Source organism: Thalassophryne amazonica, chromosome 15, assembly GCF_902500255.1.
Source record: "Thalassophryne amazonica chromosome 15, fThaAma1.1, whole genome shotgun sequence".
Classification (NCBI taxonomy): domain Eukaryota; kingdom Metazoa; phylum Chordata; class Actinopteri; order Batrachoidiformes; family Batrachoididae; genus Thalassophryne; species Thalassophryne amazonica.
Genome location: NC_047117.1, coordinates 78,433,380 through 78,456,986, shown reverse-complemented (window position 1 = coordinate 78,456,986; position 23,607 = coordinate 78,433,380). Strand labels below are relative to the sequence as shown.

Genomic DNA, 23,607 nt, shown 5'->3' with positions numbered 1-23,607 from the left:
CCACCTTATTTTAGTTAAGACATTTAAGGTTAGGCTCTGTACACCTTTTCAGGAATTATTGTTCTAGCATATGTAGGAATTACTGTTTTGTCGCAGCCAAGCCCTGCTTAGCTGCAAAATTTCAACCATTACATGTTTTGTCAATGTTGTTTGTTTTTGGGTTTTTTTAGTCTGGTCTGCTTGAGGTTTCTCCTTACAACCAGTAAATGCAGCGAGAGTTTTTCCTTAACACTCTGGCCATTGTGCTAGGTCGGGGGGTGGATAAGGTTAAGACCTTGCAGGTGTTGAATAATGCCACATGGGTGGTTTCGTTCACAGGTTCAAGGTTTATGTGAATCTCTTATCATCCTTCTATAGCACACTGACTAACGTTCCACTGTCCTTTTCAAGGTGAACAGACAGAGCCAAAGGTGTCGGCGGATCCAGAGGCGTGCTGATATGGCTTATCCTCTTGTGTCCGGTCCACTTCCCTTACCCAAAGGCGGCGGAGGTGGAGGCCTAACAGGTGGCCTTCTCGGTGTTGGAGTGTCTGGGTCCAGCATGGGTATCGGAAAATCTGTCTACCCCAACGGAGGCTTGCCGGCTAGCGGACTGGGCCAGCCTTGTTCTTGTCAGCAGTGCATGCTGGTCCATAGTGTGAAAACCAATACACGAGGAGGGGGAGGGGTAGTAGGAGGGATACAGACTCTAGGTAGACGCTCACTCACAATGCAGCAGCCCAAGAACTCAGCACCCAGTGCCTCCAAACCCCTTAGTCCATCTAAATCAGCCACTCTGGGGCAAGGACAACACCAGAACTCAAACTACAACTACCAGACGCTGCCGCACGGCCTCGCCATTTCTAAAAACACAGCCTCTCCGAGAAGGAACGCCCAGCTCTTTGCTCAGTCACTCGCAGCGCTCACCGCAGGCACCTCCTCTCTGGGTATCTCCTCGTCTTCCAGTCGGCCACCTCCGCCATCGCTCCCACCCCCTCAGCCTCCATCATCCAACCCAAATCTGAACCCTCTCTCCATTTCAACAAAGCGCTCCCCATCTCCAACGAATGACTCGGTGCCAACCGCCACGCTGATCACCCCCGCCAGCAGTGTGACAAGCCCTCCTTCTCCCGTGCCATCCCCGTCGCCAGCAGTAATGAAGCCACACCACACGCCGTCCACCACAGCAACAGTGTGTCATGCTCCGTTGCCGCAGAGATCAAGTTTAGTCGGGCTGAGCAGACCAGTGCTCCAAAGGATTGCCATGGCCCAGTCCAGAGCGCTCATCGCGTCAGGGTGAGTACTTGGAAGTGAAAGGGTGGATGTGGATGCACGCAAAGTCAAGTAGACCTTGTTAAGTACTTTCATAGCGCTTCACACGGTCCCATTCAGGAGGAGTAATAGTTGCGCGACATGTTTTCATGTTGTTGACGTCGGTCCAGCTACAAACTCACGTGTTGGTGACAGCCTCCTCAGGCGTGACCCGACAGTTTCTTGTGATATTTGAACATCAGCACGTTGACAGTTGCCAACACACACAGACGTGTACAAACCTACAGGCGCGACAATGAAAGAAAACGTGCCCAGGCTTGGTGTGGCAATGACTCATCACTTTCTTACTTTCTATTGACTGTGAGTGATGTGGTTTCAAGAAAGGGGGAGGCAGATTCACTTTCATTATATTTGGTTATTATTGAATGAATTTATTTTTGTTTAGTGTGTGTGTGTGTGTGTGTGTGTGTGTTTGAACATCAACAATATCATTTGAAGCAAACTTGGTGGAGTGATTTAAGGATCAGCCAAAGACAAAGAGATTTGATTTTGAGAAGTGTCACTTCAAAGGCAAGGTTGCAGGTCAGGACTAGGAGTTTGCACAGGTGCAGAGAGTTATGGCACCATGGGACCTTGGGTCCCAGATGGCAACCACCCAGATGGGAACTGGTCCATCAGCCGTAGCTGCGTGAAACCCTAAGTGACTGTTCATTTGACACAAAATCATTCCAGTGGTACCCAAGGATCCTCTGAAGAGACCTTCTACAGTCCCAGTCCACAGGCTAAGGTCCATATTTTTACCCGTTGGTCATTTGCGATGACTATTTTGAGGAATTGGCTAAATGTACACTTATGGTTACTATTAAGCAGTAATATGAAGTCATATATCACCTTTCTAGTGGGCACATGACATTTGTCCTTAGGTGACATTGAAAGGTCAAACTCAGTGTCAGTACTGTTTAACTCACTGTTTGGAGCCAATATGGACAGAATTGATCAAAAGTACAGAAACCTGTATTATTAATGAATCTTAAAGAATTCATTTGAATGAATCAGTGTAAAACATGTAAAGTGCAGATGTTTCACATTTTGACTGCTGCTTGCTTGTTTATTGTCATGGTGGTATATTTGCTTTTCCAGATCAGGGATACAGATGCGTGTAGATCCACATCTGGTCAAAAGAGGACAAAGTGGGCACGGTGGTTCTTAAACGACCGTGCAGAAAGTCTTTTTCAGTTATTTTATTTTATTTATTTATTTATTTATTTTGGAGACAAGCAGAAAAGCAAATATGAGAAGTGCCAGAGTTTCTTGTATTTCTTCCATTTCTAACTAATTTTCAGATGTTTATGGCTCCAACAATAGGCCATGAGCCGTGGAATGCCAGGCAGGCAAACGGACTGCCACAGAACCAGCCACACCCACATGTATGTGAAATAAAAAACAGGTGTTTTGGTGAGCAGTACCAGCAGGCGGTTCAATGTTCTCGTCAAATACCTCATCTTACCGTATTAGCTTTATGAAATTGGAACCTGTGGGTGTGTGTATGTGAGAGATAAATGTGAAAAGTCATTGGGATCTGCAGAGCAGAGAGGGAGATGGCATTGTGGGAGAGAAGGCAGGACTCCATTGTTCTCTAAAGCTGCAGTGATACGTGCAGCACAGCGCTCTTTGTCGATGGCTCACATTCAGCCTCCATTTGGGCTGCAACCAGTGATTATTTTCATAACTGATAAATTGATTGATTAGTTGATTGATTGATTTGGTCTATCACATATAGTCATCTCCTAGCCACTGCTGGGAGCGCACTATTCTTACTGCCTTATTTTTCTGAGCTTTGCAGTCAGCTGTTCAGCTGTTTTTTTTTTTTTTTCTTGCCGACTAAAGTTAAGCAAATGTCCCACCAAATAATAAAGCCATGAATAATGAGCCACGTATGGATTTGTCAGTGACTATTCGAATAATGAGCCACGTATAAATCTTATCACGTATCCTCTACTAAGGCGCCTCTATGTGTCTCTCTGTACCTCACATCTGCCAGGTATCAGCCTCTAGTGAGCCACAACCAACCTGTCATTTGAGCCCCGTCCAGCCTCGAATGGCTCTTGTCGCCACATATGATCAGTGTCAAGTCACATATGATCCATGTAGTGCCATGTAACGCAATGTTGGTGCACGTTTAGGCATGGGTTTGGTCCAACCCTCCACCCCTCCTACACTTGGTCCCTTTAAACTGGGGGTTTTCACTTCACAGCATCCATTGGAGATGTCACATTTTTTAAGCACAGTCCAAAAAAGACACTTCTGCACAATCCGCCGGTGTGCACATCCATGCATCAGGTTGCAGTTCACCTGTGTTGCAGTCATTAAATGTAGCAGTTTTGTGTGTGCACCCAGCTCTCTGTGATCAAAAAAGACACCACAATGAAAATTTTTCTTTTGGATGCTTGCGTTCTACTTAAATGCTCGTCTTGAGTGCAAGTCACTGCCCCAGTGCACACATAACGGAGCTCATCTGATCCATTATAACAAGATGTTAAATCTATCAACATACTTTTACAGCTGCTTATAAAGAAGGAATAAACATGCAACTGTTTTACCAAGCTATTACAACATAAACATTACAAGTAATTACCTTTTAAGCTGTTCCAAATACCTTCTCCACCTCATGCAGCACACGAAAAGGGGGGGGTCCAGATTAAACAGTCCTCTGTGATTCCAGAAGTGATTATAGGTGTTTTTGTGATTCCAGAAGCGATTATAGGTGTTTTCAACGGCCAAACTCTGACAGAAAATGATTAATCCGCTACAAAATAATCATTTTACATGCAGGGTCCAGCCCACAAAGCAGGTGGGATTGTCAAGACAAAGTGCATGAGAGGGCTGAGCCAAAATAGCCTGTTTTGTCCTCATTGCCGCCAGGCGCTCGGATAATGGGCTTTTAACAGGCTCGTCCTCACCACAAACATGCCTCTAAAATCCTTGTAGTACTGCCCCATGCTGTTGTTGCTAAATTTTGAACTTCTTGAAATTAGCACCCCCCCCTCAGAGATGAGCCTCGTTGGCCGAATATTTTTCCTCTAATGCCGCGTTCACACCAGACGCCACGCAAGCGACGGTGGCGACAGGTTGCCATGTAATCCCTATGGAAGGACGCGTTGTGGCACCACAAAAGTTCAAGCCACGCGATGTAAGCGAATAAAGCGATTTTGAGCGACTGGTGTGATATTGCGTTGCATCGTGTCGCGTCGCCCTCTTCCCCAAGTTGAAAAACCTGAAATTTTTCATCTTGTCGCGACTCGATGACCAATCAGGGACTGGATATGTAGTGACGTGGAGCTGTCTGGAGTTTATACTTGATGTGGACATGTCCTATCTCTGGCAATCAGCCTGTGAGCAGGACTTATGTCCCTTTTGTCCTTTATTTATTCAACACAATTTTGACAGTTGGAGAGGAGAGCGATGAACTGCAGCAGCAGCCAGTTTTTTCTTTTTTTTGTTTTTTTCCCACATGTGCGCGCGCGAACGGAACAGGAGGTCCTCAAACTGGGTCCTATAGAGGCAGAAGTACCGCTGAAAGCGGCCATCAGCCAGACGCAACTCCTGCAGCAAATGATGAATTTGTGACTTTGCGTGGCGTCCAGTGTGAACGTGGCTCAAGCAGAGCAACACACCGGGCGGTGGTGGCGCGTCCATCACCAAGCGAGGGATGCGAATTTGTGGCATTGCGTGGCGTCCGGTGTGAACGCGGCATAAGACCAACTATTCTACCATGTTTGTTGAATAACTGGACTCCTACCAAAAGAAAACATGTTACGTAACGCTTTATTCATCGTTCATTATTTGGTTGGACCAGCGCTTTAGAGTCTGATCAGAATTAATAACTTCAAAGCGAGTTGCCAAATAACACCTCTTTCCAAACGTTTTAATACAGACAACAAACTACAACCAACCAAAGCGTTTTTTTTTCTCCCAAAAAGAGACATCCTCAATTCTTTATGAATTACATTGATGTCGACGTGCAGCGCAGCCGGCTGCAAGAGCTCAGCTCAGGGCTATAGAGTTACATTTGTCTCATTTATATCTGAAAGGAAATTCTTTTGACAAAAACTACACATTTTGTAAATTTTTATTTATGTCCAGAGAGCTAGGATCCACCATGTACAGATTTAATTTACATCCAGAGATCAAGGATCCGGTGACTAATTTCATATTTATTTACTTTAAGACTCAATAAAATGAAAACCTGTAATGGTATTGATAAGGGAATCAGATCGATAGGCGGAATCGATAATGGCATCGATATCGATAAAATCTTATCAACACCCATTCCTAGTCTGCATACGCGGGCTAAATCGTCATGGTGTGACAGGGCCATTACTAAAAATACAGGAGTGAAGACTTCACATTAACTCATATTTCAATGAAAATGCTCAGAAAGGAGCTCCTAGGCTGTCGTCTCCACCATGCTTCTAAATATGCACAACTTTATGGTTTAAACAGCCTAAACTTGCAAGTTATAGAAATGTTCACCCCTGTACCGTTATGAATGGTGAAACTAGCTTTCACTACCAAAATAGTTTGTTTTTGTTTTGTTTGCTTTTTTGTACCGGAGTGTACAATGTTTATTTCTGCTGTAAAGTTGGACATTTTAACATGGGGTTCTATGGAGATTGACTCTCTTTGGGAGCCAGCCTCAAATGGCCATTTGAGGAACTGCAATGTTTGGCACTTATGCTTTTGGCTTCACTTTTTGGTGCTGGAGGTTTCCACTTATGTAATCCACAATAATTATCACATTAGGTTCGGAGAGGAAATGACTCCAGAAAAGCAGACGAGTTAACAGTAAAATTCACTGCAAAAACCACAGATGCCACTGAAACCACAATAGTGCTGTCAATTACATTCACTTCCTTTCTCACATCCTCCTTCTCTTGCTGTTTTTCACACTGCTTTGAGCAAGAAGGCAGAATTCTGCAAATTAAATGCAATTACTGACATCACATTGGCTGGGATACATATTGCTGAAATCATCACTTGAAGTCCAGTGTGATACGAGGTTATTTTACTTCAGCATGCATTTGCCCTTAATAATCTAATTGCAGTAATGATACTTAGCACAGTAGAGGGGATATCCAGTATTTTATGTTAGTCATGTTATTGTTGATGCACAATTATATTTGCATGGGATATTTAAGTAATGTTCTAATATTATTAGAAAACTAATAATTAGTGGGGAAAATTGACTGTTTTGATTATAACAAATGTCTGCAATGTAGCTATTGCAAAACTGTTCAAGGAATTAACTTCTGATATAATAATAATTATTACAATAATTGCATTACAATAAATAAATTCCTAACATTTCTTACAATTTAGTTGCGCTTATTTGTGTAACTTGAAAAATCAAAATCCCTTAGTGGGCTCGCTGAGTCTCGATTTCATTTTTCCCCACAAAATAACTTTTCTATATTCAGCTTTTTATGAATCTTTATGCATTTTTTGTTTGAAGTCTCTGTGTGTGTTAGAGACAGAGAATAAGAGAGTTCCACTGCAAGCGATGCATCTTCACTTTCACTTGAAAATCATGCACCAAAAACAGGATTCTCACAGACGATTGTTTATTTTCAAATTGAAAAAGAGGGCCGATGTTTTCAGATGTAGATTTTTTGTTGTTGTTTTTTATTCTCCCCACAGTGGGGCCCCTCTTTCGACTCCGTTCCTCGATCCCTGCCCCCTTCTCTCGTCGCGACTCAGCGGTCTGGGCCCCCGGTATCCACAGTAACCTTTGTTAGACGGCCCGAGCCTGCCTTGCATTAGCAGCACAATGTGCAGCCTTCACTGATTTTATGTTTTTCACACTCCCTCCTTCTCTCTACCGTCTATTCTGAGCTTCTTGTTCTTGTTTTGAGTTACCCCCCCCCCCACCGTTTCCTTTTAACAGTTGATAGAGTTTTGGCTGCTTGTGATTTACAGTGTATCCGGAAAGTATTCACAGCTCTTCACTTTTCCCACGTTTTATGTTACAGCCTTATTGCAAAATGGATGAAATTCTTTTTTCGCTCAAAATTCTGCACACAGTACTCCATAATAACAATGTGAAAAAGCTTTTTAGATTTTCGCAATTTTGTTAAAAATAAAAACACCAAGAAATCACATGTACATAAGTATTGGCACCCATTGCCATGGAGCTCAAAATTGATCTCAGGCGCATCCTGTTTCCACAGATCATCCTTGAGATGTTTCTACAGCTTAATTGGAGTCCACTTGGGGTAAATTCAGTTGATTGGACATGATTTAGAAAGACACACACCTGTCTACATATAAGGTCCCACAGTTGACAGTGCATGTCAGAGCACAGACCAAGCATGAAGTCAAAGGAATTGTCTGTAGACCTCTAAGACAAGGCACAAATCTGGGGAAGGGTACAGAAACATTTCTTCTGCTTTGAAGGTTCCATTGAGCACAGTGGCCTCCATCATCTGTAAATGGAAGAAATTTGGATCCTCCAGAACTCTTCCTAGAGCTTGCTGCCTGTCCAAACTGAGTGATTGGGAGGAGAAGGACCTTAGTCAGGGAGGTGACCAAGAACCCGATGGTCACTCTGTCAGAGCTCAAGCATTCCTCTGTGGATAGAGGTGAACCTTCCAGAAGGGCAACCATCTCTGCAGCAATACACCAGTCAGGCCTGTATGGTAGAGTGGCCAGACAGAAGTCACTCCTTAGTAAATGGCACATGACAGCCCACCTGGAGTTTGACAAAAGGCATCTGAAGGACTGTCAGACCATGAGAAGCAAAATTCTCTGGTGTGACGAGACAAAGATTGAACTCTTTGGTGTGAATGTCAGGTGTCATGTTTGGAGGAAACCAGGCACCATCCCTACAGTGAAGCATGATGGTGGCAGCATCATGCTGTGGAGATGTTTTTCAGGAACTGGGAGATCGAGGGAAAGATGAATGCAGTAATGTACAAAAGACATCCTGGATGAAAACCTGCTCCAGAGCGCTCTTGACCTCAGACTGGGGTGACAGTTCATCTTTCAGCAGGACAATGACCCTAAACACATAGTCAAGATATCAAAGGAGTGGCTTCAGGACAACTCTGTGAATGCCCTTGAGTGGCCAAGCCAGAGCCCAGACCTGAATCCGATTGAGCATCTCTGGATATATATATATATATATATATATATATATATATATATATATATATATATATATATATATATATATATATATATAGATAGATAGATAGATAGATAGATAGATAGATAGATAGATAGATAGATAGATATATATATATATATATATATATATATATATATATATATATATATATATATATATATATATATATATATAGATAGATGGATATATGGATAGATGGATATATGGATAGATGGATATATGGATAGATGGATATATGGATATATGGATATGGATATATATATGGATATGGATATATATATATATATATGGATATGGATATAGATATAGATATATGGATATATAAAACCCCTGGCAAAAATTATGGAATCACCGGCCTCGGAGGATGTTCATTCTGTTGTTTAATTTTGTAGAAAAAAAGCAGATCACAGACATGACACAAAACTAAAGTCATTTCAAATGGCAACTTTCTGGCTTTAAGAAACACTATAAGAAATCAAGAAAAAAAGATTGTGGCAGTCAGTAACGGTTACTTTTTTAGACCAAGCAGAGGAAAAAAATATGGACTCACTCAATTCTGAGGAATAAATTATGGAATCACCCTGTAAATTTCCATCCCCAAAACTAACACCTGCATCAAATCACATCTGCTCGTTGATATTAACCCTATGTCATGAAATTGACCCTATGTGTCTTTTTGCAAGGAATGTTTTCACAGTTTTTGCTCTATGGCAAGATGCATTATCTTCTTGAAAAATGATTTCATCATCCTCAAACATCAGAAAAGTGTCCAAAATATCAACGTAAACTTGTGCATTTATTGATGATGTAATGACAGCCATCTCCCCAGCGCTTTTCTTTAGCCCATTGTAACCTTGTTTTTTTCTGTTTAGGTGTTAATGATGGCTTTCGTTTAGCTTTTCTATATGTAAATCCCATTTCCTTTAGGCGGTTTCTTACAGTTCGGTCAGACGTTGACTCCAGTTTCCTCCCATTCGTTCCTCATTTGTTTTGTTGTGCATTTTCGATTTTTGAGACATATTGCTTTAAGTTTTCTGTCTTGACGCTTTGATGTCTTCCTTGGTCTACCAGTATGTTTGCCTTTAACAACCTTCCCATGTTGTTTGTATTTGGTCCAGAGTTTAGACACAGCTGACTGTGAACAACCAACATGTTTTGCAACATTGCGTGATGATTTACTCTCTTTTAAGAGTTGGATAATCCTCTCCTTTGTTTCAACTGACATCTCTCGTGTTGGAGCCATGATTCATGTCAGTCCACTTGGTGCAACAGCTCTCCAAGGTGTGATCGCTCCTTTTCAGATGCAGACTAACAAGCAGATGTGATTTGATGCAGGTGTTAGTTTTGGGGATGAAAATTTACAGGGTGATTCCATAATTTATTCCTCAGAATTGAGTGATTCCATTTTTTTTTTTCCTCTGCTTGGTCTAAAAAGTAACCGTTACTGACTGCCACAATCTTTTTTTCTTGATTTCTTATAGTGTTTCTTAAAGCCAGAAAGTTGCCATTTGAAATGACGTTAGTTTTGTGTCATGTCTGTGATCTGCTTTTTTTCTACAAAATTAAACAACTGAATGAACATCCTCCGAGGCCGGTGATTCCATAATTTTTGCCAGGGGTTGTATATATAGACACACATACAGTGAGGCAAGTAAGTACAGTAGTGTTCAGAATAAGATAGATAGATAGATAGATAGATTGATTTTACTGTCATTACGAGATTTCCGCACTCACATTCCACATACAAACAGCAATCGATCTACAATTATTACTTGTTTACCGTAATAGTGGCACACATCAGAATTAAGACAACACAAGCATGCTTCAGTCCATGTGTAAATCTGTCAGTTTATTGTCCTTGTGGGTTGAGATAAGAATGGAGCCGAATAATCTCACCAGAGCCTGAATAAATTCCTCTGGAGGTAAACAGTGGGCAATTGACCTTGAGGCTAGATAGCCTGTAGTGTTGCAGCCGAGCAGTGAAAAACACTTTTAACAGTTTCACTTGAACAGCCAATTCCCAATTATGAATTAAGAATATTCCCAATTATGAATTAAGAATATTCACCGGCCTCTGAAACCTTCAGCTTCAACTGCAAGGCACGCATCAGCTCCAAGGTGTCATCCAATTTGCGTCTGAGTTCAAGAGTCAACGCAGTCTGAGAATGCACTGCCTTGCCAACTTGGTTAATCATGACGGATAAGCGAGGGCCCGTGGTTCTTGATGCCACAGTCTTGCCAATTTTCCGGTACATCAGGGCAGCACATAAGCCAAAAAGTACCAGCCCTGCTACCATAAGACCAAAAATGAATAAATCCTCGACATCCCCAACAGAGAAAGGCACCAAGCATGCCACACGCCAGGAACTCCAGGAGTCGAGGACATAGCCCGCAGGATACGTTCCATCTGGGCAGGCAGGATCCCCCGGTCCTGACCTTCTTGTAGAAAAAATACCGTTCAGAGACCAGCTGATCAATTCCATGGTTAATCCAATAGTAGTCCAATAGATCCAGAATCCAGTATAGGAATTCACAGTCTGGTGAAGTAGTGACTTGAAGGTTAAAAGCAGAGAGATAAGGGAGAGTGGAGGAGATGCAACCGCCCTCGTCAGAGTCCCAAGCTCTATCGAGCAAAATCTTGGTTCCAAACCAACAAAATTAATGCCTCGCAGATGTGAAGAAATCATGAAACACTGTGGTTATACAACTAAATACTAGTTTAGTGATTCACAGGATTGCTAAAAAAGCAGTTTGAACATAACAGTTTTGAGTTTGTAGCGTCAACAGCAGATGCTACTATTATTGTGAACACCCCCTTTTCTACCTTTTTTTTTTTACTAATAGACCAATTTCATAGCCTTAAGAGTGTTCATATCATGAATGCTTGGTCTTGTTGGATTTGTGAGAATCTACTGAATCTACTGGTACCTTGTTTCCCATGTAACAATAAGAAATATACTCAAAACCTGGTTTAATCTTTTTAGACACATAGCACTACTATTATTCTGAACACTACTGTATTTGTTCCGCTGTCGATTTTACAAATTTTCCCACCTACAAAGAATGTTGTGGTCTGTAATTTTTATTGTAGGTGCACTTTAACACTTCAAAAAAATTCAGAAAATCATATTTTATGATTTTTAAATTATTAATTTGCATTTTATTGCATGAAATTTGCATTGGATCACCTACCAACCAGTCAGAATTCTGGCTCTCGCAGACCTGTTTGTTTTTCTGGAGTATCTATGGAGAGATCTGAAAATGGCTGTGCACTGATGTTCCCCATCCAACCAGATGCAGCTTGAGAGGTGCTGCAAAGAGGAATGGGCAAAATTGCCCAAAGATAGGTGCACCAAGCTTGTGGCACTATATTCAATAAGACTTGAGGCTGTAATTGCTGTCAAAGGTGCATCAACAAAGTACTGAGCAAAGGGTGTAAATACTTATGTACATGTGATTTCTTAGTTTTGTTCTTTTTTGTTTTGTTTTGTTTTTTTTATTATTAAAAAAACTTTTTTCATGTTGTCATTATGAGGTATTGTGAGTACAATTATTGGGGGGGGGGGGGGGGTTGAATTTAATCCATTTTTGGAATAATGCTGTAACATAAGAAAATGTGGAACAGTAAAGCGCTGTGAATACTGACTGCATTTATGGAGATGGATTGTGGACCCCCTGATGTAGCTGGCAGCCCTGATCTGAGTATATTCATGGGAATGGGAAAATTTTGTGCGGGTGTGAAGGGTTTAGACAATGGCACTGGCCCAGTCAGCATAATGGAGACGGTCAGATGCAGACAGTTCCTGAGAGACGGGGACTGGTGGTGATTCGGGGGGTGTCCCTAAAGACAAAAAAAAAAAAAGTCAGCAAACTGTCAAAGATTTATCACACAGTTGTATAAGAAATGGGTGAGACACCAGAGGCTGTGGCTGCCCGTGAAGGCACGCAACAAATGCACACACACACACACACACACACACACACACACACACACACACACACACACACACACACACACACACACACACACACACACACACACACACAGAGAAAGAGAAAGACCATCCTCTCTCACATGAAAAGTAAATATTGACGATTGTAACAGGCAAAGCCGTGTGAAGAATGTGTGGTCTGTCTTCAGTGGGGGATTATGGGAACCTGGTAAAGGGGAGAATGAAATTATAGGCCTGGAGAGGGAAAATAAAACTTTGGGGTGGGTAGATGAGGGTGATGTGCACAGATGTCAAATTAACACTGCAGCAAAGTGAGACAACTTTGTCACAGAGCCAAAAAATGAAATCAAATTGAGAATTAAAGCTACAATATATAGGCTGTAGTGTCATCTAGTGGTGAGATCGCAGATTGCATCTGTTTCCATTCATGTTTTTGCTTCTTTGGCAATGGGGAGTCCTGCTCCCTGCCTTCTCTGGTCTTCAACAAGCTGTAGGAGCCTCCATTTCACACAAAACAAGGGTTGCAGACAAACTTGCTGGCAACCAGTAGATGGTGTCTTGTTTCGTCTTCTTTCTTCAGTGCTTCGGCCGCTATGCGAAGGGCGGAGTATGTACATGTGTTCTGTATCAACATTGTAGTGCAGCATGGCAGCCTCCATGAGGGGGTGCACTCCCATGTAGATATGAAAGACTTAAACTGAGCTGATGATACACGAATAAACAGGTGGTCATGAATGCTATGTTATATTTTTTCTACTCAACACCCCTAAATCCTGCATACTGTAGCTTTAAAGTTTTTGTGCAGTCTAAAGGTTATGCTGTGCTTTTATTTGGTAAATTATAAAGAACATTGAACTAGTTTGTTATAAAAAAAAAATCCCAGCTGGTGTGTAATAAAGAAACTGTTTGACACACGTTCTTCACACTTGTGGTTGCTGTGCATCACATTACAGGGTTCAACACAAAAGCAGATCTTGAAGATGTGTTCAGATCTTGTAATCAATCATCTGAGATGCACCGTGTGCGCGCGTGTGTGTGTGTGTGTGTGTGTGTGTGTGTGTGTGTGTGTGTGTGTGTGTGTGTGTGTGTGTGTGTGTGTGTGTGTGGGGCATTGCGTGGGACTTTGTCTGGTGTCTAAATCAGTCCAGCTGATGTCCATCTGGGCCCAGAGGAATGGGAGGAGCAGAAGGAAGAAGGTCAGCGCAGAGAAGACAAGACAAAGCTGGGGTGAAAGGGTGAGGGTCAAGAGGGGTTAAAAGACTTGTTTTCCCCCTCCGGTTCAATAATTGAATTGCCGTGTTTCTCTTGTGGATGACTTCAAGAATAAAAAATTTAGAGAAAGAGATGAACTCCATGAGTTTGTTTTTGTGTTTTCTCCAACATTTGTTTGTTGGATTGATCACAGATTTTTCAAAAATGTAATGAAACTCTTTTTCGTGAAGGCGTTGGTTTGTAGGAAGGCCACAAGAAGGGGTAACCGCCCCCTTGGTGTGGTTCTAAGACCTTATTTAGCAGCAATATAAAAGGAAAAGTAATAGATTCTATCAGAAACGAAATCGAGACTTAAAGCCGGTTGGTTTTAGAGAAGTCACCTGATTCCCTAAATAGAGCTCAGCTTTATTCTTTTGTGGTTCTCAGTTAATTACAATATAAACATAACTGTTTCTGCATGGCCAAGGCCGTGTTGTGGCAAAGCCTTTGTCCCAAAGACAAAACGCCACTACAGACAACATGGTGAAAAAGTGACTGAAAGTCACAATTCAACAGACAGAAGAAAATTTTCAAGTTAGTTCAGAGTTCTTGGAGTTTAGTTAAAGTAGTCACTTAGAAATTTGGGGAAACCACCAGAACACCCACTACTACTTGGACGAATTCCAGAATTAGTTGCTGTGATGGTGCCGGTTGTTGTTCCATGAGTCAGTTTCACTGTAGAATCACAGAGAAACCTGTTTTTTAAAGTCAGACACGATTGTGGCACCCCCCCCCCCCCCCCAATCACATCTTTGTGATGTCATAAGTCATCGTATCAGAATCAGATTTATAGCCAAGTACTTTAACACATACAAGGAATTTGATCTGGTTTTATTGGTGCATAAATAAGAACAACACTAATATAAGAAATAAAAGGCAAATCGACAAAAGTATATTCACTGTTATACGAGTATAAATAGAATGGAATGGGACTGCAAAAGCAGGTGATTAGAGTACAGATGTACAGTACCGTTTCATTGTAGGAATGACCAATCTGTGCTTTGTCGTAGTGGGGGAGGCAGAGTAAGCGGGGGTCTCTGGCATTATTTATTAGTCTCGCAGCGGATGGAAAGAAGCTGTTTTTGCGTCTTGAGGTTTTGGGTCACAAAAGGTTTGCAGCCTGGGTGGGAGGGATCGGCCACTATCCTCCTTGCTCACCCCAGAGTCTTCGAGGCAGTGTATTGCAGGATTAGTGCTCCTGACTGACTTGTGCCATGCGGTAACTAGCCATGCAGCTCTGTTATGTCTGGCTTTTACTTTCTGTTGCGGCAGCACGCGGTTTATCACAGGATTTCTGCTAAAATTCAAAGTAACTACACGTTGCACAAAAAGATCAACAATTTTACATTTAGTTTAGTTTTTTATGAAGCCTCTCATGAAGTAGTAGTACTGCAGTATGTTTTTAATCACTGCGTGGCGCCACTGGGTTCTTTCGTAGCTACTGCGCGTAAATGTTTTGTAGCCCCGTCCTTTGAGAGATCATGTACACAAACGGATAAAGTGCAAGTCCCTCCTGTCTGAGCTGGAAGTAATAAATCAAGAAAAGAGTAGATTTCGAGAGAACTACACGGACGGTTTCATTCATCGGGTTTAAAACGTTTTGTTAGCGCATCAGTAGGGCAGCTGGAAAGTGTGTTAATGAGCTACACACAAGTTTATCCAGGATGAGGTGCGATTCAACACTCACTTCCACGCGTCATCCCGTAAGGCCTGCCATGCTAACACAGCAGTCTATTAAATATTAATATCCCAACTGATTGACAATAAGGTATTAGGGTGTGTGTGTGTGTGTGTGTGGTCATCATCGTCATTCACGGACTGGATGGAGAGCAGGGCTAATACTGGTGCTTCCCGTTTGTCATAAGCCTGACAGCCTATTTATAATACAGGAGGGTTTTCTGTCCTGTGCCGCTATAAATAAACCATTATGACACGTTTAAGAGCTTTAACTGCTTTGATCGCGTACGACAGCAGAGTGATGACTTTACAGTACAAGCCTCGAGCTAATCTTATCAGCCATTATGGAAATTACATGTTGTACGTGACAGAATACACACACTTCTCGCTGTAGCCAAAGACCTATTGACTAGTCTTTATAAAAATAAAAAAAAAATAATAAAAAAAACATCCGTGTACTTATAATGGTTGAAGAGGACTATGGGTAGGTCAGGATCTCTACTGAATTTTGATACTTTTGTGACACAATCTGAAATACTCAGATCGTGTCAAATATCAAAAAAAGTTTTTGTTATTCAGTACTAGATTTCAGTACTCAAGTCGTTAAGGGTGTTTGCATCTCTCCCTTATAAAACTATAACCATATGTATCTGGAGGAATGGGCTACGATACAATTCAGGAATGTTACTTTTTTTAATTATGGAAAGATTCCATTTGATGCAATCTGGTACAGTTCTTTGTTCATTCTAGACAATTTTCCATGATAACTTTGTTTTTCCAGAACAGTGTTCATGAAGTTGTCAACGACAGTCACAGTACATAATATAAGCAAAGCTTTTGTGTTCATACTTGTCAACCAGACTCCATCAGGGATTTCTGTTACATTTGTTCCTCGGTTGGATATTTACTAACTTTCTTTTCATTCTTTTGGTTTTGTTATTTCCGTCTAAAATGTAAACCAACAAAACCTTTATTTCACACACCAGCTCATTCCCCTAGCGTACGCCGGTATTGAGTTAGTGCACAAACAAACAACCCGGTGAGTCAGTCACTCGTGCTCAGAGTGGCATAAGTCCAAAGCAGCTTAGAGCGCAAACTCTGTTAAAGCTTAAACCAGCAACAGGAAATGACAGATCACCGCCGCACTCGACTTTTCTATCTGTTGCACCAGCGGCAGTAAAGAAGAGCGCAATCAGTTAGGAGGGTCTTGATTGTCGCACTTTTGATAAATCAGTTGGCAAACTGGAGGCCTGTCGACAGTTTAAAGGAATTACGTGGCCACCGGCTCAAAAGGAGCTAATGCTATTCAGGGGGGTTTTCTAAACCAGGAAATGGGGCACTGTGCCCCCTTGTTTTGGCTGCATACCCCCTTGCTAAAATGCGTGATTTTTTATTTATTTATTTATTTATTTATTTTGAAAGCATTATTCCTACAGGGATTAAATGTCTCTGTCGCTACAATGGATTTACGTCAATTGGTTTGCTAAAATGCAGGTATCGCGCTGACACAGTCCTGACTGAATATATACTGGACAGAGCCTGCGTGATGTCACCCATTGGTCTTCTATTGAAGACATTTTTCATACTACTACTACATTATTATAATAATAACTGTTATTGTTTTAACAGATAAAATGTTTAAATCAGTATTAATTTGGATTTAATTTTTACTATAGTTCTGGACTAAGTTTAATTGATGAGCCATATAGAAATAAGTTTACTTGATCCAACCTATCTGTATAGCTACATAACTAATATGTAAGCTCAGGCATTACTGGGTCTATTTGAGGTTCTAGCTTTAAAATCAGGTCATTTACAGTTCAGGAAGCCATAAATATGAAAATGATTATGGCTGTTGGGGTTAGTATGTGTTTGAGGGTTGATCAACAGATTAACTCTGATCAACGTAAGTCTTCTGGCTAAAGTAAAGCCCTTTTTCAGTAGATGTGATCTTCAGATGGCCATTCATGCTTTCTTCAGTTCCAGACTTGATTACTGTAATGCACTTTATGCGGGTGTTAACCAGCTTTCGCTTGCATGCCTCCGACATGTACAAAATGCTGCTGCTTGTCTTTTAACGAACACTTCCAGGAGTGAGCATATTACACTTGTACTTTACTCACTCCACTGGCTTCCAGTTCATTTTACAATTGATTTTAATGTTTATTTTTAAAGCTATTAATGACCTTCCACCTTCTTACTTGTCTGAAATTTTAAGTCTCTGCATTTACAGTGGAACATTTCAGGTGTCTGGTCAACTTTACTTAGATGTTCCGAGGTCAAAATATAAATTCTGGGGCAGTCGTGCTTTTGCGGTATCTGAACCCAGACTGTGGAATAAGTTACCTCCTGATTTACGCAGTATTTCTGGCTCAGTAATTTTTAAATCAAAGCTCATGGCTTATTTATTTAAAATGGCTTTTAACACCTGGTGGTGATGTGACATCTTTTGTTTTTATGTGTCTTTTTAATTTTAATGGGCATGTGATTGGCTGATTACACATTTGTGCTAACAAGTAATTGAACAGGTTTACCTAATAAAGTGGCCAGTGAATGTATATTATAGTATAATATGGCCAGGCAGCAGTATAAAATACACAAATACTGCAGTTTTCCACAATAAAAGTTGAAACTGACTGAATTTAAAGTCCAAACTTACAGTAAGTACATAAAAATAACATTGTCAGAAATGGTCAGAAAACATTCAGGACGCAGCCGGTTGTCTAAGGATGTATATTTCTGCACGGACGCATGGCTGTGTAGAGGTGACAGCATGTTCACACGTCGTACTGCACGGCAGCATATTTACAACGTTGTTGTCAGAGCTAGCCAAGGTCATGGCGGTCTTAGTGGGCGGGGCAGGTCTTCTTACAAAAGGCCAAAGGCTGTCGTGAACTGGAGTTTGTGGAAATTCAGCTTATAGAACTTGACAGATTGTGAAAGTGGAAAAGTGCAAGTGCTATTAACTGCGGATTAAAGTATTTTTTATGTAATTATTGTTCATTTCCTCCCAAATGGTCACTGCATTCGTAACGTGAAAGGTTTGGATCTGTGCAGCTTTTATGTCTGAGTTTTTGTTGTGAGCGCAACCTCAGTTCAGTGCACGTTACGTGTGTTTGTTCAGTTTACAACTGGGAGACAAAGACAACTCCCCAGCATTAATTCCACACGCAAGACAAACACGCACACACTTTGACGCTCACCCTCCTGGTGTATGAGTGTGTTTTGTGCCGAAGCCTGTAACTATATTCTCAGAGTAACCTACAACTGACCCTCGCTGAACAGCTGCACGGGCACATCCAGCTGCCAGCCCAAAACTATTTTACAACCTCGGAATTTATGTGGGAAAAGCACACAGTCGTGTTCTCCTGTCTGACTCCAGATTGTTCACATTTATTTGTTAGACCAGACACAAATGTGTCCTCACAGATCTTTGACCTACAACCATTGAGTTTTGTTTTTTAATGAAGTCAACATGTCATAAAACTAATTACATTGCACTTACATTGCAGTATTTTTTATTATTTTGTTTGGGTAAAAGAACCAGTTGAACCAGTTTAAGTGTTGTTATGGGTTTGTGACGTCGCACTTCAGTTGTCTGTAATTTTTGAAGATTTAAACCATGACATTGAATTTGCTGCCTTAATTCCTCCAGGTGTTTGTAATAATAATAATTCTTATTATTCAGTAAAATTGAAAGAGAACAGACACACAAGTTGAGCACTGAAAGTGTCCATGAGCCAGTAGTCAATTTTGACCTAATTGATATCACTTACTGTGGCAAAAGGACACTTAACAATCCAGCCTCAATATACCACAGCCTATACAATTAATACATGGAATAGTTTTGACAGTGTTGAATGGTTGGTTTCCAATGTAAAACACTATTTACTCAAAACTCGGCCAATAATTTTTGCCAAATTTGGAGCAACTTATACTTTTGACCCCTGTACAAACTGAAATTGACCTTTGTCACCATTTTGCTGTTTTTAATCTCATAACTCCAAAACATCTTCTCACAGGTGGCTCAAACTGTACCTTCTTGGAATTGTTATGATCAGACAAATAATGTGGTGTGCTTTTCAATATGACTGGTGTATTTTTAAATTTTGACTGCTGTATAATTCTTCATTGACCCCTACCTGACTACAGCTGACACCCTAGGATGGCCGTTGAACTTTTTTGTAGAGGTCATAGTATACGGAGGCTGGGTTGTAAGTGTTGTTTTGCCATCATAAGTTGTACCAAAAACTTGCTTGGCACATGGACTGAAGTGGGCATAAGCGTCCTGGTCAAATACATAAATGGAGACCATCAACTTACTATAAATACCAGAAAGAGGAATTGCTTTAAAGTTTTCTGGTGGATATCGACAGGCCGATTGTTTTCCACAAAGTCGCCACATGATTAGCAAAGGCTCAACAGCATGCTGACTTCTTCCCACTCCCACTTCAGAGAGACGCATCATGATCAGGACATGTCTGGTTATGTTAATATAATTAATGATAAATTACTTCATAATAATTCCACGTCTTGAAGCGGTGATCACAACAGACTTGCTATCACTTACTATATAGTACATGTGAAGCAACTATCATGGTGGGGGTGCAGGGTATATGGTCATGATGATAGGTTGTTTGCATATCTGTAATTTTTGCTTTTTATTCCTCAGCATTCTATGTCCAATCCAGTTTTATTCTCTGTACTATCGTTTAGAAGTATTCGTGTCTTATATTATTATATGCAGATGGTGTGTGTGTGTGTGTGTGTGTGTGTGTGTGTGTGTGTGTGTGTGTGTGTGTGTGTGTGTGGTGTGTGTGTGTGTGTGTGTGTGTGTGTGTGTGTGTGTGTGTGTGTGTGTGTGTGTGTGTGTGTGTGTGTGTGTGTGTGTGTGTGTGTGTGTGTGTGTGTGGTGATTCTGTAAGCCTAGCTGCTCTTATAAAGCCAGCTGTATGATAATTGGTTGCTGTGTGGCCAACAATTTTCCAACAGGTGAATAAATCCCGATCTGATATTTAAATTTTCAAATATTCCTGCTGACATTATTAGCAGTGGTCAGCTTTAGGGCACAAGTTGAGAGATCTCATTATACACGCTGAGCTCTGTAAAATGTTATGTGAGGCAATTTTCTGTGTGGTTAGATGTACGGTCTGCGTGTATGAGCAGTGTTTGTATCTGTCGGTTTATGAGGTGATGTCAAGGTTTGTGAGGAAGCAGGTAATCCGCAGCTGTGTGACGTGCATATCTGTGAGCTCACTAAGCAGATGGAAACAGCGAATTAGCTTCCATAAATGTACCTTGACATGAGTAGTAATTCATATGCTCGCCAACCAGCGGACCGCATCCTGACACGACAGACGATTTGAGAGCAGGACGAGAAGAGAGCACATTTGAATTTGTTTGTTTTTCATTTTTGGACGTTTCTGAAAAAGAAAGAAGCAAACTGTGGACCGTTTACTTATTTCATTAAATTATTGTCAGTTTGGCTCCTGAACTCTGATAAAATGGCTGTGGTCAGTTTTTCTCAGTAAGTAACGGTTGTAGTCGCTTACTGCTCTTGGACAATAAATATTTGCGGATCTGACATTGTTTTAAATTTGATAGAAAAATTCACAGCTCTCTATTTGAAACATTTACCCAAAATAACAGTCAGTCTGCTCTGTGTAAGCTTGGTCCCGTAAGATGTCTGAAGCTAAGCAGGTGCTTGTTAGTACTTGGATGGGAGACCTCCTCAGAAGACCAGGGGCTGTGTATGTGTGTTTCTCCAGGTAAACCTGCAGTTAGGTCTGGAAGGGTGTCCAGCATTCAACTTGTGACCAATTCCAAATCAGATCTGAGCTTGATCTGCTGTATTGACCCGGACCATATAGGAGCAGCCGCAAGGCAAATAACAACCCAAAATAACAAACTGCATAATTGATAACGAAGAGAAGTGGAGTCTGAATATTTATACTAGTGATTTGTAATCAACGTGGTTAGTTTTCAAACTGTAGTTGGACAGTTTGTAACTTACTTTCAACAACACCTTTAGATGTAACACATACTGAGAAGGTTTATTGAAGTACTGACCAAAACGGGTTGTTTTTTTCTGTTGTAGCGTGCCCACTGTCCCAGTGAAGAACCTCAGTGGATCCAGTCCTGTTCACCCTGCGCTGGCTGGTAAGAATACGCACACACACACACACACACACACACACACACAGAATAACCTGTGGCCGTTTCTCATTTCTGTTCCATTTACCGGGTTTATCTCTGCTGTTTCAGGGATCACCGGGATCTTGATGAGTGCCGCCGCGCTGCCTGTGTGTTTGACTCGGCCGCCTAAACTTGTGCTGCACCCTCCGCCTGTCAGCAAGAGTGACATCAAACCCGTGCCGGGCTTTGGCCACTGCTGCAGGAAGACCACCAAGAAGCAGGTTCGCAAAGGTAAGCACCAAGGGCGAAGTTACGCTCCGATCTTTCCATCCACTCAAGGAAATACTTCACTTAGTTTAACAGGCTGTTTTATTTAATTTGTTCTGTTGCCTTTCAGCATCTTCATCCTCTTGTTTCTGCTCCTCTGTGTCTGCAGGAAAAACTCCAGAGGAGGTGGTGAAGAAGTACCTGCAGAAAGTAAAAAGCCCACCAGAGGAGGTGTGACCAGTTCTCATTTTTTTATCTTTCAGACTTTTGGCAGGTAATGTTGATGACATGTCAGGAAATTCTGTTCTAGGACTGCACCATCTGCATGGAGCCACTGGGGGGTCCATCTGGATACAAAGGTCCAGGGGTGGGACCTGTTTCCAGGGCCGAGTCAGTGGGACGCCTCGCACAGTGTGGACACCAGTACCATCTCCAGTGTCTGGTGGCCATGTACAATAATGGCAACAAAGATGGCAGGTCGGTCAGAAACACAACATTCAGGAGAACTTTTAACAAATCAGATTGTTAATCTGAGGCATTTTGTCCTCACGTGTCCTCAGCCTTCAGTGTCCGACTTGTAAAACCATCTACGGTGTGAAGACGGGCAACCAGCCAGCAGGGAAGATGGAGTACCACGTCATCCCCCATTCGCTCCCAGGGCACCCGGACTGCAAAACCATACGCATCATCTACAACATCCCACCAGGCATTCAGGTGCACGACTGCAAAGAAATGCACAACGTGGCGCAACATGTGCACAATGTGATGTTTGACTAACCCGTGTTCCTCCCTTCTGTCAGGGACCAGAGCACCCAAACCCAGGGAAGCCTTTCACCGCCAGAGGCTTTCCGCGACACTGCTACCTCCCAGACAGCGAGAAAGGATGCAAGGTAAACGGCATTGAGCCGAACTCTGCGTACACTCTGTAACGCAGTGATTTTTCTGTTTTTTAATATAAGTGCATCAGATGGAACATTTATTCCAACCTGTTTCTAGGTGCTGAGACTTCTCCTGGTGGCGTGGGACCGCAGGTTGATCTTCTCAGTTGGCACTTCAAGCACTACTGGAGAGTCTGATACGGTCATCTGGAACGAGGTACATCTTAGAGAACGTTAGATATCTGAAATACATGCACGCTCACACTCCAGGGTCGGCACTCAACTACAGACCAGGAACAACTTGGAGATTAAGGTCCGTGCACAGTGGACGTCAGTGATTTTTCCTGTCTGACCAGGATTCAAACTGGTTTCATTGCCCTCCAGTCATGAAAAGAAACTTTTAACAAACTTTTAATAAATAAATGCAATTGATAAGCAACAACTGCAGCGAAACAATTCTATTTTTATCAGTATACTGCATATCATTAATATTTTTCTATTTGATTTTTAAAAAATGGGGAGGGGTAAATAATGTATGTCATGACATATATTTTTATAATGACTTGTTTTTTGAACTTTTCGTATGATCCCATTAACACAAAACAAAGCCAAAGCAGAAAGAAACTCCATCATCTCCAGACAGGTTCATACGTTTTTTTTTCAGTGAAACAATATTTGCCGTTTTGCAGCTGTGCAGTGGAGTTGACATGAAACGGTCAAGATGTACTTGTGTTGTAGACGTTCAGCTTTAAATCAAGGGGTTAAACAAAAATATTGTGTTAACCGTTTACAATTACAGCCATTTTTATACACAGTCCTATTTCCAGAGTCCATAGGTAATTGGAGAAATGACCGCAAGTCCAAATACAGAGATTAAACCAGTATTTTAATAGACAGTTTTCTTTAGAGGGGACGTGATGGGTAGTTCTCAAAAATAGTGTGACCATTCAAGAGTGAGACCAGCGAGGGAAGCCGCCAAGTTACAGGCTTCTTGGGGCTGTGATTGGAGA

At 41.6% G+C, this 23,607-nt stretch overlaps 1 protein-coding gene across 2 annotated transcripts in view; it reads left to right on the top strand.

The window, feature by feature from the left end:
- LOC117525472 (E3 ubiquitin-protein ligase DTX1-like) overlaps window positions 1–23,607 on the top strand; it is a 49,160-nt gene that overhangs the window by 21,349 nt on the left and 4,204 nt on the right. For both annotated transcript variants that reach the window (XM_034187315.1, XM_034187314.1), the window contains exons 4-11: window positions 391–1,274; window positions 21,415–21,476; window positions 21,582–21,743; window positions 21,889–21,950; window positions 22,030–22,196; window positions 22,280–22,433; window positions 22,520–22,609; window positions 22,716–22,814. In XM_034187315.1, the coding sequence (XP_034043206.1) occupies window positions 391–1,274; window positions 21,415–21,476; window positions 21,582–21,743; window positions 21,889–21,950; window positions 22,030–22,196; window positions 22,280–22,433; window positions 22,520–22,609; window positions 22,716–22,814 (1,680 nt within the window). The remainder of the gene's footprint in view (window positions 1–390; window positions 1,275–21,414; window positions 21,477–21,581; window positions 21,744–21,888; window positions 21,951–22,029; window positions 22,197–22,279; window positions 22,434–22,519; window positions 22,610–22,715; window positions 22,815–23,607) is intronic.